Source organism: Rhinopithecus roxellana, chromosome 14 (genome assembly GCF_007565055.1).
Source record: "Rhinopithecus roxellana isolate Shanxi Qingling chromosome 14, ASM756505v1, whole genome shotgun sequence".
Taxonomy (NCBI): Eukaryota; Metazoa; Chordata; class Mammalia; order Primates; family Cercopithecidae; genus Rhinopithecus; species Rhinopithecus roxellana.
Genome location: NC_044562.1, coordinates 124,058,993 through 124,075,378, shown reverse-complemented (window position 1 = coordinate 124,075,378; position 16,386 = coordinate 124,058,993). Strand labels below are relative to the sequence as shown.

Below are 16,386 nucleotides of genomic sequence, written 5' to 3'. Positions count from 1 at the left end.
CCACCTCCACTGAGGCTGTTCACTGCTCTTGATATTGTGTGAAACTCTTCAGGGTTACCACCAGTTTAGGAGAAGCATCTCTGCACTGGCCCATCTGATGAATAGTAGCCATACTTCTCTTTACTGTTGCAGTCTTCAGTGATCAGTGTGACTCACTAACTTTCTTTGCTAGATATAGTTCATGCTTAGCGTAGCCATGCAGGATAACTTCCAGGTGCTTAATCTGGTACCCTTAGGAGTTGTCTTGTGGTTCGTTTACAGGTTCTCCCCTTTTAATATGTTACTAGCCTTGTATTGTACCTGTGACAAATGTTCTTCCAAAGAATGCTGAATACAAACATTCGTCATTTTAGCCAAGTTAGAACTGTAGTTCCAAGCTACCTAAAATTTAATAATACAGTCCACGTCAAATAATGTAACTAGTATATGATATAATTTCAAAAGGTATCAAAAATTATTCTCTATTCTTGAGAACATTGGTTGTGATACTGCTCATTAGCTGGTACTGCTCATTAGCTTTATATACATTGGTGTTTTATTCAGAAACAATTTTCTGAATTTTTCTGGACCTCAAGGAATCGAATTTTCATATTTTTTTTTTCTGATTTTTGTCTTCCAAAATTATAACACAGACTGTAGCTGATGCCCTAATAAAGAAATGTACCTTTATGCTACTCATTTAAATATCCTTGTGTGTGACTAATTAACTTAATTCATTAGTACATCCTAGGCAGGCAAAAATCCTTTGTTCTGTATTTGTGTTAGCTTACTAATTTTGTTCTTCAACATGGCAAAATTTTTATCCCTCTCCATGGTCAAACTACCTATAAAATCACTTCCCATCACAAATTGGGACTAGTATGCAAGTACAATTGCCTCTCTGCAAAAAAAAAAAAAAATGACATTTAATGGAATACAACTAAATATGCCTGATCGGGGTGAAAACATCTATGTGACAGATAGCATGTGTTTATTATTGGTGATATTTTTAATTGTGGGGTTTTCTCTGATGCTAGTTATGATGAGAAGGAGGAAACAATCAGATTGCATCTGAATAGTGCTACAGGCGCAAAAAAGAGAACCGTGTCTTTGAAAAATGTTTGACATTGTGTTTGGCTCTTATGAGTCAGTCATAATATAGCACTTGATAAAAACTAGACTTGTCCTTTCAGCTGTTTTATATAGTATCCTCTTAACTTACAGATTAAGTTAGTTGACTCATTCAGTTTGAAGAATAAAAGGAATAAATCCTCAAAACATTCTTATCTAAAAGAAAAAGGAATTTTGTTATGCTAATAAGTATCATAGATAATTTTCCTTTAAAGAAGAGTTCAGCAGTACCAGTGCCAACTATTGTGTTGGTAATTGTATTGAACCTTTTCATAGAATTAGTGGGGATTTGAACTCTTTTTTAAAAGTCGTAATCTAAAGAGTTTTTTATAGTTAGCTCATCGTTAATTTTTATGTCAAAACTTGCAGAAGGCTAGGCGTGGTGACTAACACCTGTAATCCCACCACTCTGGGAGGCCGAGGCGGGTGGATCATCTGAGGTCAGGAGTTTGAGACCAGCCTGGCCAACATTGTGCAACCCTGTGTCTACTTTAAAAATACAAAAAAAAAAAAATTAGCCAGGCGTGGTGGCGCACACCTGTAATCCCAGCTACTTGGGAGGCTGAGGCAGGAGAATCATTTGAACCTGGGAGGCGGAGGTTCCAGTTAGCTGAGATGGCACCACTGCACTCCAGCCTGGGCAACAGAGTGAGACTCAGTCTCAAAATAAAAAAAAAAATTAACAGAAAAGTGTGCGTTTATGTTTGTATGTGCCCTAGTGTAGAAAAGTAAAATGTACTGGGAAATTAACAAGACAGTTTATTGTTTTTGGGTTTTTTTAACAGATATATAGCAATTACTGTGTCATAATTTACATTTTTATATGGAAACATACTTCTGAGAATCCTTTTGGCTTTTATTTTCTTACATCTCTACATTCTACTATCCCAATCTGATTAAAAATGAGAAATAATTTTTCATATCTAATATTTTTATGTCTTGTCAAACAACACTTGCTTACCCCACAAAGTGTCAAGAAGCATGTTTTTTTTAATTACATAAAAGAGTGAAACTATTCAACCAAATAATGAAAACACTAGTAGATTTGGCGTGATTTTTTCCTTTTTTTTTCACTATGGCACAAGTAATGTTTAAATGTTAATATTTGAACTCAAAGAAATTTTGCCCTCAATTAACATACCCAACTGAGCAAAGTATTTTTAGACCAGATAGGGTATGGGCAGAAGAAATAGGGAATCTTTTATTATTTTTCCTTTGGTGGGTAGGGAGGAGGTTGGGGAAATATCTCAAGGATAAAATGCTCTAGGTCTTTTACCCATGTGTGCCAGTGGACCCCAGCTGAAATCAGGACTAACATTACTGCTGGGGAAATGAATGTACTAGTCTTTTGTTACGAATATGAAACTACTGGACTGTTCATTCAAAACAAGGTTGAGTAAACCCCATCAACAGAAACAGAAGAAATCCTGGCTACACACATAAGACTTTCTGGGCAATGCACTGTATAATGGAAAGAACAACAAAATAAAAGTCAGAATCCTGATGGCCCTTAGTCATTTTTAAGTGGTGTTAGGCATATCACTTAAAGCCACTGAGATTCTGGCCGGGCGTGGTGGCTCATACCTGTAATCCCAGCACTTTGGGAGGCCGAGGCGGGCGGATCACGAGGTCAGGAGATCGAGACCATCCTGGTGAACACGGTGAAACCCCGTCTCTACTAAAAATAGAAAAAAAATTAGCCGGGCGTGGTGGCGGGCGCCTGTAGTCCCAGCTTCTTGGGAGGCTGAGGCGGGAGAATGGCGTGAACCTGGGAGGCAACGGAGCTTGCAGTGAGCGTAGATCGCACCACTGCACTCCAGCCTGAGAGACAGAGCAAGACTCCGTCTCAAAAAAAAAAAAAAGCCACTGAGTTTCAGTTGGACTCATTTGCAAAGTATGGAAGTTTTACTGTATTGTCTGTTGAAGCCTCTGTGTACTCTAAAACTCCACGATTCTTTGTGTCTCATATGAGTCATTTCTAGTTCAGAAAGGTAGAATAATAGAGAATTGGTTTGTAACAGCTTGGCAACCAGCTGTCAGTAACAAGTCAATAAAAGCAACTATTTCAAAAGATCAGATTACCAGTTGCACTAATATTTATTACTTTAAACCTTTATCATAAAATGTATGTTTTGAATACTATAAAATACACTGCATATAAGGAGTTTGGTATACTATAAAGAAACTTTTTCTGCAGGTAGTAATTATAGTGAAGATCTTAGGTTTACAAAGCCCTAGCTCTTTTCTGTGTAGCTGTTGTTATGACTCCTGAAAAGTTTGTAGCTTCACCATATACATTTAATATTTTGCTATAATTGGCCTTGTTCCTGAGCTGTTGGATTCGGGGCCGTAGCACTGTCTGAGAGGTTTACATTTCTCACAGTGAACCGGTCTCTTTTTCAGCTGCTTCCTGGCTTCTTTTTACTCAGGTTTCCACTGCTTTTTTGCTTTTTTTTAATGCTGTATGAAGGTGTTAACATTTGTTTATATTTTTCATTAATTGTAATACCTTTAAATCATGCATCATACTCAGAAATAGGGATTTGAATTTAAGTGACAGCTTTGGCCTAATATAATTTACCTATTAAAAATTTGTGAGAGCTATTGCTTATTTCTTTTCCAAAGTAAGATTTGGATGGCAAATTCAGTTTGGTTTTGAGCTTATCTAAAAAGCTTAATGTTTTAAGCATACCAAACTCATTAGCAGAAGTCAAGTATATCTCTCCCTATTGCTACACAACTTTTTAGGGATCTTGTTATATATGAAAGCATGACATCAGACGGACCTAATACACCTAAATGCATTTGAAGCTACTTGGGCTCAGCTCTTACCAACGATATAATTTAATTTTTTTTTCCAAACAATGATGTTGTTGTATATCTTTGGGAAGCAAAATGATTCTGTGAAACTATACTTTTAGTTTTGCAACCATTTGATAACTTCAAAGATTATCACTGCATTATATCCTTAGTCTTAGCTTTCCAGATAACCCAGAATCATATGGTTCCAAGTTGATTAAGCTCTGTTACCAGCAGACTATGGTAGGATCCTGATGAACGACACTATGGAAGAAACTTGTTAGGATAAACAGTCTTCAGTGTGTGCAGATTGTTGACAGAATTTCAAGGCACAAATTTAAGAGTAACGAGGGTGTAAAAGGCAAGCAGGAAAAATCAACACTACTGGGTAAGCAGATGAGGGGGCTTATTGATAGGAGAGTCAGCTATGTCAAATAGGGACTCTAGGCACAAAGTCAATTTCTTTATTGACAACTTTCAATCCAAGTACTAGGAATTTTGTATTTGTAAATTACTAGGTAGTGGCTCTGGCTATTCTTGTTTTTTCATTGATTCTGTGAGCATTTCTTAGTATGTATTGTGTGATTCAGCATAGATTCAGACATTGTATAATACCTACAATCCACCTATTTCCCTTTTCCCTTCTCCATTAACCTGCCGCCACTGAAATCTGGAGCCAAATATATCTGGTAAGTACCCACAGATTTCCTTGAGTTGTATAGACTCTTCCATGGAATAGTTCTTTAAATAGCTGTGAGCTATAAACTCTGTGTGGCTGTTTTTGTTAGAATTTGTTTTTGTATATGTAAATGTTTATTTCAGGCACAGGAGTGAGAGAAGAGGGGTTGATAGATAAGAAGGGATAATCAAGTGTGATGGCAACTGCATCTCCTTCCAAATACACCCATGGGGCTAGCTTTAGTTGAAATTGCCCGCCTACCGAAATAGTGCCACAGACAGAAGCCCAAGATTATAAGCTTGAGGTTTTAACAATTTGGTCTTGTAGATGCCTAGTTACAAATAAATTTAGCTTTAGTAAAATGGCTCATCTTTTAAAAAACAAAACAAAAAAAATTACCTTCACAGTGCTTCTGTTGTACAAGCACAGTCTGGAAAAAAAATTAATAGGTACTATTAAGTGAAATAACCTCAGATTCATGGGTATTCTAAGCAGTTGTTTAATTCTTTTTGTAATTTTTCTGATTATTTCTGTGTTATTAAGAGTGCTTTCCTTTAGAACAAATGCTAGTTCAGATCACCTATATAAAATAAAATTAGCCTGTTAATGCCTGTTCAATACTTTCCTGCTGAGCACTACATTTCCTTCCTGCTCTCTTCTCAGTTAAAGTGAAAGAGAGTTAAAAATAGAATATTCTTTGGAGCCCTCCAGGGAAGTGCCTGAACCATCAATTTATATTGTCCTAGTTCTCTCAGCTTGCGGAATTGATTGTGCTTTCCTCTGAAAGTGCTGGAAGAAATGGCATAATATTGCAACAGTGCAGTCCTTTAACACAGCAGAATGGTAGTGTTTAAAATATATATATGTGTGTGTATATATATATATATATATATATATATATATGTTGAGATCTGGATATTTATTTTGTTGTTTGGTATCACTTACTATTGGCATTTCTTACTTTACAAAATAGAGGCTTTCCCACAATATTGACATAAATTCCTATAAAAGATATATACTGTTTTCCTCTACTTTCCAGGTTAAATTCAGATGTATCACAGGAAGAATTTTTTTTTAATTCTAATATACTGAAATATACTTTTTAATGGAGAAAGAATAATTTATGTGGTAGCCAACTTGGTGTCGGGATACTGGAAATACTCTTCTTGTAGCATTTTTGAAACCTGTTGATACTTTTCATTCTCTAGTAATCTACTTCTCCTTCCTAATCGTGAACCTTCTCCCTCTTTTCCAGATCATTGGATTTTTCTTTCTCATACTTGGCAGTCTTCAAACTATACTTTTGACACTATCAGAACTCTGTACCAGTCTTGCTTTTGTCTGAATAATTAGACAAGGAGCCTAAACTACAATGTCACTTCTCTAGGTGTCACTCTCTAACGGTTCATGCCCAGCAGTCTGAAATTTCTTTGTTTAAACAAAAGTTCAGAGGAATTCATGAGCAACTTGAACAGTTCAAGATGTAAATTTTATTAAGCAAATGTACATAATGTGAGGCATACCTGTAATTAAATGATCCTTTATTTTAATGTTAACAATTATTTTATTAATGATTTTGTCTTACATAGGCAAAAGTAAGATTCTTATCTTTGATTGGATTAGGTGAATGATGTGGGGTTTTCTGTTTTTAGTGCTTTCCAGCTGAGTATTTCTAGTTTTGCTTGTGATTATAGTAATTTTAACCAATATAGATCCCAGTTTTATTTTCTTTTTAATTAGAACAAATGCTAGTCTGTTATGCCTGTTGAGTACTTTTCTGCTGAGCACTGCATTAGAAAAAGACCGATAATCTTTTAGTAATCTTTAATGTTCTGCTCTTTAGAGAATGTAATTCAAAATTATATACTTTTTAGCCAGTTACTATGTTGTATGTTTGTTATAATTATTAGAATGAGTGATAAAACATTTCATCATGACTTCTGGAAAAACCGTTCAGATACCTGTCCTAATGTCAGTAGAATTTCCCTCCTGGGGTTCCGATCATACTGAGCATCAGATGTTAAATGACGATTTTAGTTGTGATAGTTTAGAACGGCTCCTCAGACCCTGATGGCTTTCTATCCAGTGTAGTTTAAACCTGGTGGGTTTTCCTGCTTTGGATGTAAAAATGAAATGCTACTCAGTGGATGGAAAAAAGCCATTGCTTCACAGAACTTCAAGACTTCACCCATAAAACGTAGCAGAGACTTCACCCATAAAACGTAGCAGCTCTCCTTGCACAAAATGTGTCCAGGTTAAAGCTGGCATTGCCCTGCTGAGTAAAGTCTGACTTCTTGGCAAAGCAGCCTGACTTTGTGGAGAAGACAGCCAGTATCTATGAAAACGCTGCTAGACAAATCTTCTATAGACTCATCTGGAATGTGGCAACAGACATTTTGAGCAAAAGCAGCCTTCGAGGCAAAACAGCAAAACTAAAGTCCAAAGGGAACATTGGCGATTCACATGGAAATACTCAGGCTGAGAGACAGAACCGTGGGATGTGGAACCTGAAATAGTGTCACCATTTGAGCCAGTTCTTCTCCTTCCCAATTGTCTTTTGTTATGTTTTAATATTTTAGAGACAGAGTCTCACTGTTTTGCCTAGACTGGAGTGCAGTGGCCCTTCCTGATTGTTTAATACAATTTATGCATATAATCTAATTATAGTAAGTCAAGGAAGTGTAACTTTGAAATACATTAATAGTAAGCCACGCATCTTGGGGATAGTGGGCAAACCAAGGGAAGGACTGTTCCTCCCACAGAGAGGACATTATGTGCTAGTCATATACTCATTTACACGTGCTCTTTTTTAAAGCCCCCAAGTTCATATGGCTACCATCTGGACTACTCAAAAATTTTCACTCTGATTCCTATTTTGAATAACAATGCTTATACTCACCAATAAATCTTTAGTTCAAATGAACAAAAAGTTTCCTGGTTGATTGACATTATTTCCAGTAATTATCTGTTTTCCTGTAATTGTTTATCTTGAGACTTAGGTATGTTAAGCTACAGTAAAATCTTCATTAACCAAAATTACCAGAAAATGAAACAAGGCCGGGTTATGCTTGTTTGAACAACATTACTATAATACTTTTTTCTTCTTCAATATGTGTTCCTCAGAAAAGTAAATTTTAGAATCAGACAGCTGTGTGCAGCTCCCAGCTACACACGTGATAGCTGTTGACCATAAACAAAGTATGAACCTCTCTGTGCCTTTTGTTTCCTCATCTGAAAAATAGGGATAATAATTGTGTCTATTTCATACGATTGTGAACAGTAAATGAGTTAACATATCCTAAGTACTCATAATAGTGCCTGAAACTCAATAAATGTCATTTGAGGCTTAGGTATTAAGATTAGCTTGTGTGGCTGGGCGCACTGGCTTACTCCTGTAATCCCAGCACTTCCGGTGGCCGAGGCAGTCCAATCACCTGGTGTCAGGAGTTCAAGACCAGCCTGGCCAACATGGTGAAACCCCATCTCTATTAAATATACAAACATTAGCTGGGTGTGCTGGCATGCACCTGTAATCCCAGCTCCTTGGGCAAGAGAAGCACTTGAACCCAGGGGGTTGAGGTTGCCATAAGCCGAGATGGCACCACTGCACTCCAGCCTGGGCAACAAAGCAAGACTCAGTTTCAAAAAAAAAAAAACAAAAGATTAGCTGTGGTATCATTGTAGCAAAGATAATTATATATTAAATGAAAATTTAAATTTAAAATGAAAATATAATTTTAAAGATAATTATATTTTAAGTGAAAATTTAAATTTAAAATGAAAATATAATTTTAAATTATATTTTAAATGAAAAGACAGGAATTTGGGGGCCGAATTCCAGAGCAGACACAGGAAGCTGACATAATTTGTTCTAAAATGTTTGTTTTTTGTCCTTTGAGCTTCTCAACCCATGCCTTCATCCTGAAAGTACAGTAAAGATCAGTTGAGTTGTTTGATGTTAAACTTGAGGTCTAAATATGTTTTGAAGAAAATTACTTAAATACTTTCTTCCCATACATTGTAAAATTTCTGTTGATCAGATGTGGAAGCATTATATGAAAAAAGATTTTGAACTGGTATATGTCAAATAACCCCGTTTCTGTAAATAATGAAAATGAATATATATGTTGCCCTCTGCATAAAAAATTAGGCTAGCCACATATAAAAATGTAAATGGGGAGTATCTGTAAGTGATTATTTTCCCATACAGACTTTTCTATTTTTGTATTTTTTTCCAAATTTTCTTTTTTTTTTTTTTTTTTTTGAGACGGAGTCTCGCTCTGTCACCCAGGCTGGAGTGCTGTGGCCGGATCTCAGCTCACTGCAAGCTCCGCCTCCCGGGTTCAGGCCATTCTCCTGTCTCAGCCTCCTGAGTAGCTGGGACTACAGGCGCCGCCACGTCGCCCGGCTAGTTTTTTGTATTTTTAGTAGAGACGGGGTTTCACCGTGTTAGCCAGGATGGTCTCGATCTCCTGACCTCGTGATCCGCCCGTCTCAGCCTCCCAAAGTGCTGGGATTACAGGCTTGAGCCACCGCGCCCGGCTATAAGGTTTTTATAAAATATATTAAGTCTACGTTTTTAAAAATATTCAGGCCAGGTGCCATTGCACACCACTATAATCCCAGCACTTGGGGAGGCCAACGAGGGCGGATCACTTTGAGCTCAGGAGTTCAAGACCAGCCTGGGCAACATGGCAAAACCCTGTCTCTACTAAAAATACAAAAATTAGCTAGGTGAGGTGGCACACACCTGTAATTCCAGCTACTCAGGAGGCTGAGACAGGAGAATTGCTTGACCGAGGAGGTGGAGGTTGCAGTGAGCTGAGATCGCGCCACTGTACTCTGTCCTGGGTGATAGAGTAAGACTATCTCAAAAAATAATAGTAAGTAAATTAGTTAAAAATAAAATATTCAAATAATACCTTCATTACAAGCTTTACATATTAGATATAAAGTTAAACAGTTTGTATTCTTTATTTGAGTTCTTCCTAAGCACCTTGAGGCTAATCATATGGAATCTGTGATTTAGCTGCTGTACAGTTTTCTGGGACAGACTTAATGAGTGATCCAGAAATTCCAGTCTGATGTGATTTGTATTCGTGAGAGTGTCATTTTAATGAAAAGGTGATTAAATGTGTTTACTCTTATAAACCAATGTTACCTTAAAATTTTTTTAATTTTAATTTTTATTTTTTTAAGATGGAGTTTCGCTCTTGTCGCGCAGTCTGGAGTTCAATGGCGCGATCTCAGCTCACTGCAACCTCTGCCTCCTAGGTTCGAGTGTTTCTCCTGCCTCAGCCTCCCAAGTAGCTGGGATTACAGGCTTGCGCCACCACGCCTGGCTAATTTTGTATTTGTAGTAGAGATGGGGTTTCACTATGTTGGTCAGGCTGGTTTAACTCCTTATGTCAGGTGATTTACCCACCTCAGCCTCCCAAAGTGCTGGGATTATAGGTGTGAACCACCACGCTGGACCAGTGTTACCTTAAAATTTAGCCGGGCGCCATGGCTCATGCCTATAATCCCAACACTTTGGGAGGCCGAGGCGGGCAGATAACCTGAAGGCACGAGTTCGAAACCATCCTGGCCAACATGGCGAAACCCTGTCTGTACTAAAAATACAAAAATTACCTAGGCATGGTGGCACGCGCCTGTAATTCCAGCTACTCGGCAGGCTGAGGTATGAAAATCACTTAACACGAGGTCAGGAGATCGAGACCATCCTGGCTAACACGGTGAAACCCCGTCTCTACTAAACAATACAAAAAACTAGGCGGGCGAGGTGGCGGGCGCCTGTAGTCCCAGCTACTCCGGAGGCTGAGGCAGGAGAATGGCGTAAACCCGGGAGGCAGAGCTTGCAGTGAGCTGAGATCCGGCCACTGCACTCCAGCCCGGGCGAGAGCGAGACTCCGTCTCAAAAAAAAAAAAAAAAAAAAAGAAAAGAAAAGAAAAGAAAAGAAAAAATCACTTAAACCCGGGAGGCGGAGGTTGTGCTGAGCCAAGATGGCGCCACTACGCTCTAACCTGGCGGACAGAGTAAGACTCTCGCTCTCAAAAAAAAAAAAAAAAAAAAAGCCTACACAAACCATGAGAGAACAACTAATCAGAAAACGTTTATGTTACCTGCAGAGTTTTATGAAATGTGGCAAAAGAGAATGGACAAAATCGTGAAGGGATTAATAAGATAGATTCTTAGCGAAGGTATTTTTTTAAGTGCTTGGCATTATTATTTTTAATAGCTCCTCTGTGTTCAGAAACTCAACCCTGGCTTATTTATGCTACTTCTGAATGAAGTACTGAGATGTTAGTGTTTTTTCTATTTTCACAATCTTTAAAATCTAGAACTTCCTGGTAGTTCTCATCACTCTTCTATGTGTAAAACCTTTGCTTCTTCATCAGTATTCTGTTGTACCTTCGTCTTCCACTTATCATTTCACATACCATATTCATTCATTATTGACTATTCCCCATTCCTCAAACATATTAACTGTCTTACTTTTCCAAACCTTTTATTTTTGCTGGAATGAGCTTTTCCTTTAAGTCCAAGCCCAAATGTCACTTCCTCTATAAATATCAGTCAGGACTAATTTCTTCCTCTTGTTTTCGTAAGACTCTATTTATACTGCTCTCCTCATATGGTATGGTGGCTAAAAATGCTTAATTTAAAGATAGGGACCATGTCATATCTATCTTTATCTAACCCAAATGATGTCCTTTTTACTACCCTTTGTAACAAATGACCAGATGCTGAGATCAACTGTTTTATATTTCATGTCAAATTTTCAAAATATGCGTGGTGTTTGTAAAGAGTATGTGTGTGTGTTTGTGTGTGTGTGTATATGTGGCAATTAGTAGGCATGGATATTAAAGGAGATTAGGCTGCATTAAAGAATAAGATACCAGGCCAGTCATGGTGGCTCACGCCTGTAATCCCAGCACTTTGGGAGGCTGAGGTGGGCAGATCACCTGAAGTCAGGAGTTCAGGACCAGCCTGGCCAACATAGTGAAACCCCCATCTCTACTAAACATACAAAAATTAGCCGGGCATGGCAGTGCGTGCCTGTCGTCCCAGCTACTGGGGAGGCTGAGGCAAGAGAATTGCTTGAACCCAGTAGATGGTGGTTGCAGTGAGCCAAGATTGCACCACTGCACTCCAGCCTGAGCGATAGAGACTGCATCTGAGAAAAAAGAGAATAAGATACCATTGGAAATTTACTGATGGAGCTTTCATGATGTAGCCAGGCATGGCGGTGCACACTCCTCAGGAGGCCTAGGTGGAGAGGATCCTTTGAGCCCAGGAGCTCGAGTGTACAGTGAGCTGTGAACATGCCACTGCACTCCAGCCTTGACAACAGAGTGAGACCCTGTCTCTAATAAAACAAAGCAAAAAAACAAATTCCATGATGTAGAGTCCAACTGACCCCACATTAAATCACTACGACATGGCTTCTATAGGTATTTATTGAAAGCATTTTTTGTCTCAGACCTTTTATCATAATAGAGAATTTTAAGCAGGAGACTTCCAAGACGAATCTCAAAAAATTGTTAAATTTAGATAAGTAAAAAGAATCAGACCTGGTACTGTGGCTAACGCCTGTAATCCCAACACTTGGGGACGCCAAGACAGGCGGATCACCTGTGGTCAGGAGTTGGAGACCAGTCTGGCCGATGTGGTGAAACCCCATCTCCAGTAAAAACAGAAAAATTAGCCGGGCGTGATGGCATGTGCTTGTAATCCCAGCTGCTTGGGAGGCTGAGGCGGGAGAATCACTTGAACTCGGGAGGTGGAGGCTGCAGTGAGCCCAGATCGTGCCAGTGCACTCCAACCTGGGCAACAGAGTGAGACTCCATCTCAGAAAACAAAAAGAAAGAAAAAAAAATCAGAAGCACATTTGCACATAAATTGGCCTTGTTTTTTAAAGCTTTCTTTCGAGGCAACCTACAACCTTGAATATTTCTTGAATAGACTACAAAAGTAATATGCATAACATTTTTAGTTTCTTGGGGGATATGACTGTTTTAAGTCAAATTATTTTAAGTCAGATTATATTACAGTGAACTCTGCCAGATATATACAGTTTGTTTTCATTTTAGTAGACTATAATTCTGCCAAGTCTGTTTTAATAAGTTATTATCCCAGTCCATACAGAACCCAAATTCTGATGCTTCTGTAAATGTGTGTATATGTTGAGGTGGCATTTCCAACACAAAAAAAGGTCTCACGTTCACATTTCATTTCCATTCCTGTGTTATTTTTCTAAGGGTGGAAATTTGTCGTTGTATGTTTTAATGGTGTTTGGAATTTGGGGTGTAAATTTGAAATACTTGTCATTTGATGAACTGAAAATAGTGTGAAATGTTAATTGTTAGATTAGAAAGGAAGAAGTTTATTCTGTTCTCTGCCTTTACCTGCCTATAAGTTTAAGTAGTATAAGAAATTCACAAGGAATAAAGGTTTAGCAAACAGCATATTATCATTCACTTTATTACAGATAAGAACTAAAATACACATTTTTTTTGTACAAAGTTAAATTGGTGAGAAGGAAGTCATTGGAAACATGGCCATAAAGTACTGTTGCTATAGAAATAACATCATTTTACAAAAACCCTTCACTGTTAAGGGATTCACTATAACTGAATTTTTACTCTGGTTTTGTTTTTTTTCCTGTGTTTTGGGGGTTTTTTTGGTTGGTTGGTTGGTTTTGTTTGTTTGTTTTTTGAGACAGGGTCTTTATGCTGTCACTTAGGCTAGAGGGCAGTGGCGCTATCTTGTATTTTTTTGTGGAGACAAGATTTGGCCATGTTGCCCAGGCTGGTCTCGAACTTCTGAGCTTACCCACCTCCATCCCCCCAATCCATCCATCTCCCAAAGTGCTGGGATTATAGGTGTGAACCACCACACCTGGCCAAGATTTTTAGTTTCTTAATTTTAATGTGTTGCTTTGTTACAGGATATACTTTGTAGTTAAATTTTTAGAGAAGATGGATGCTAGATTTTATTCAATTGTTGGGTCATTGAGCAGAATTATTAAGGCTACTAGACAACTGCAGTGATGCTGCTGTCTATTATCAATACTTGAAATTGCCATTTCTGTTGCTTTAGAAATTAGTGAGGATGTAAATGAAAACTGATAACAAAATGTATTTATGGTGTTATCAGGGAAACAATTTCATTGCACTTTAGCTGTTGAAGTCTGTATAGGTGGTGTTCTAGTTCAGTTCATCTTTGTAAAAACTTTTCAATACTCTGAAGCTAGATGATTATTTTTATCTAGTTCTTTAAAAAATAAAAATAAAAAAACTTTGTGGGTAGCATGTAGTAAATTACATGAGTCTTTAGCTAATTAGTATACCTCAAAGAATCCTTTTAGGATCAGGAGACAAAATACAATTCATATTCACTACTTAGAGCTTATCATTGTAGATTCTTGTTAAGTAAAAAAGTTTACTTGATAAAAGTAAATTTGTGCACTTAACTTACCACTTAAATTACCAACAGTCAGTTTAGGTGTTTGCTTTGTGACCTTGAGCAGATTACTTGGTTTGTTTAATGATCTGTCAAGTGACCTTAATCAAGCAGTGAAGAAATAATCTAAAAAATTACTGTATAACTCCATTTGTCTGTGTCTTTGACACATTCAAAAGTGGTTCTCTCCCCTGCCTTTTTTTTTAAATCCCCAGCAGGAACAGTTTCATGGGAATGGAACCTCTGCAGATGCATAGAGCCCCATGCTTGTGTTAATATTCTGTTGTTACCAACTTGAAATTCTTAATAGTTTTTTTTGTTGTTGTTTGTTTGTTTGTTTTTGTTTTTGTTTTTAACAAGGGGCCCTACATATTTTCCATTTACTCTGGGCTCATGTTATGTAGCAGCTCCTGGTCCTGAGAAACTAGTTGTCATAATAGATTGCAATATGCCCTGAATAATAATTGTTCTATGTTATCTAAGTGTGTGACTCTATAATCTTTGCAATTGTAGAAGAAATCTTTGTAGGCAGATTTTATTTCAGTATATTTTAGTGAGGGAATGTAGGTAACTTGGGCTAAAATGTTATTTCATAATAGATGGTTTTAGGGATTTAACCATGTAATCAAAATTTTAGCATTTTAGAGCATAAAAGTACTTGCTTACATTTTTTTAAAAATCTTATTAGATGAAATGAATTCAGAGCAGGATTTAACTCCTTGTGCCATTACAGGTTATCAAGTTATACCCAACCAGCAGCAAAACTACCAAGGAATAGTTGGAGTTCAGCAACCCCAGAGTCAGAGCCTAGTCAGTGGCCAACCCAACAGCATTGGAAATCAGATTCAAGGAGTGGTCATCCCCTATACTTCAGTGCCAACATATCAGGTACGTTGTCTCTTTTATGTACTTCGGGTAGAGATGATTTTGAATAAATTAAGTGCACAACTACAATACCTCTTCTATGCTCTCCTTTTAATACAGGAAAAACACTTCTGTAATATACAACTTTATAGTCTTAAGAGTTTTATTAGTCATAGCAGCTTTGTTTTATCCTCATTTTATTGCATTATTCATTTATTAATGTTTAGGATCTGAAACACATGGGTATTGGCAAGTAAATATTGTCTGGCATTGTCTTATGTTTCCAGCAATACAGGTAGATGAGCAAATGTCTTATTCTATTCCTCAGCTCTTTAGAAAGTCCTCATTGCTGGGAGAGAGAAATAGGAGGGAAAATAGAGGTTGGCGGTCGGTATTTGAAATAGAGATACAGTGTATACCTTGAATCTGTAGTTATAGAATAGGAAAATATGTGCAGTTTCCTGTGCTGTGACTGATTTTTTTCATTCCTCTCCATTGCTCCAAAAAGCAATGATATGTCTCATATTTTAAAATGTTACAGATTTTAGGCCAGGCACAGTGACTCACACCTGTAATCCCAGCATTTTGAGAGGCATAGGCAGGCCGATTACTTGAGGTCAGGAGTTCGAGGTCAGCTTGGCCAACATCGTGAAACCCTGTTTCTACTAAAAATATAAAAAATAGCTGGGCAAGGTGGCGGGGCCTATAATTCCAGCTACTCGGGAGGCTGAGGCAGGAGAATTGCAAATAAAAACAAAATGTTACAGATTTTAATTTATAGTTCTAAAGCGGAAATACCTATTATTTCATGAATAAGCACGTGTCTTCAATATAATATGACACATTTTTCAAAAATTTGTTTTACCTTCATCTTTATGGAGTAACTTGCAAGAGGGTTTATTTTATTAGCCTCATTGTTTTTCATAGCTGAGTCTGATTTTAAGAACTCCAGGCCAGGATCAGGTGCGGTGGCTCATGCCTGTTAATTCTAGCACTTTGGGAGGCCAAGGTGGCTGGATCACTTGAGGTCAGGAGTGTGAGACCATCCTGGCCAACATAGTGAAACCCCATTTCTATGAAAAATACAAAAATTAGCCAGGCGTGGTGGCAGGCACCTGTAATGTCAGCTACTCAGAAGGCTGAGGCAGGAGAATCACTTGAACCCAGGAGGCAAAGGTTGCAGTGAGCTGAGATTGTGCCCCTGCGTTCCGATTGCGCCACTGCATTCCGGGCTGGGTGACAAAGAGAGACTCAGTCACAAAAAAAGAGAGAGAGAGAGAACTCCAAAGACCACTTTCATTTGTCTCAACAAGGAGAGAATAGCCTAGTTGGGAAGATGGGGAATAGCCTAGTTGGGAAGATAAAATACACGTACTTTATGTATTTTATCTAAACACATGTAAACAGATTGGTGATAGTGTACAGATTAGTAACTGAGAGGATCAGCATGAAATACAGCAATGAACAG

The 16,386-nt window shown here is 37.8% G+C and overlaps 1 protein-coding gene across 9 annotated transcripts in view; it reads left to right on the top strand.

The window, feature by feature from the left end:
* The window catches only part of R3HDM1 (R3H domain containing 1), a 213,754-nt gene that overhangs the window by 148,609 nt on the left and 48,759 nt on the right, over nucleotides 1–16,386 (top strand). For all 9 annotated transcript variants that reach the window (XM_030916132.1, XM_030916129.1, XM_010367320.2 and 6 more), the window contains one exon: nucleotides 14,788–14,942. In XM_030916132.1, coding sequence (XP_030771992.1) covers nucleotides 14,788–14,942 — 155 coding nt within the window. The remainder of the gene's footprint in view (nucleotides 1–14,787; nucleotides 14,943–16,386) is intronic.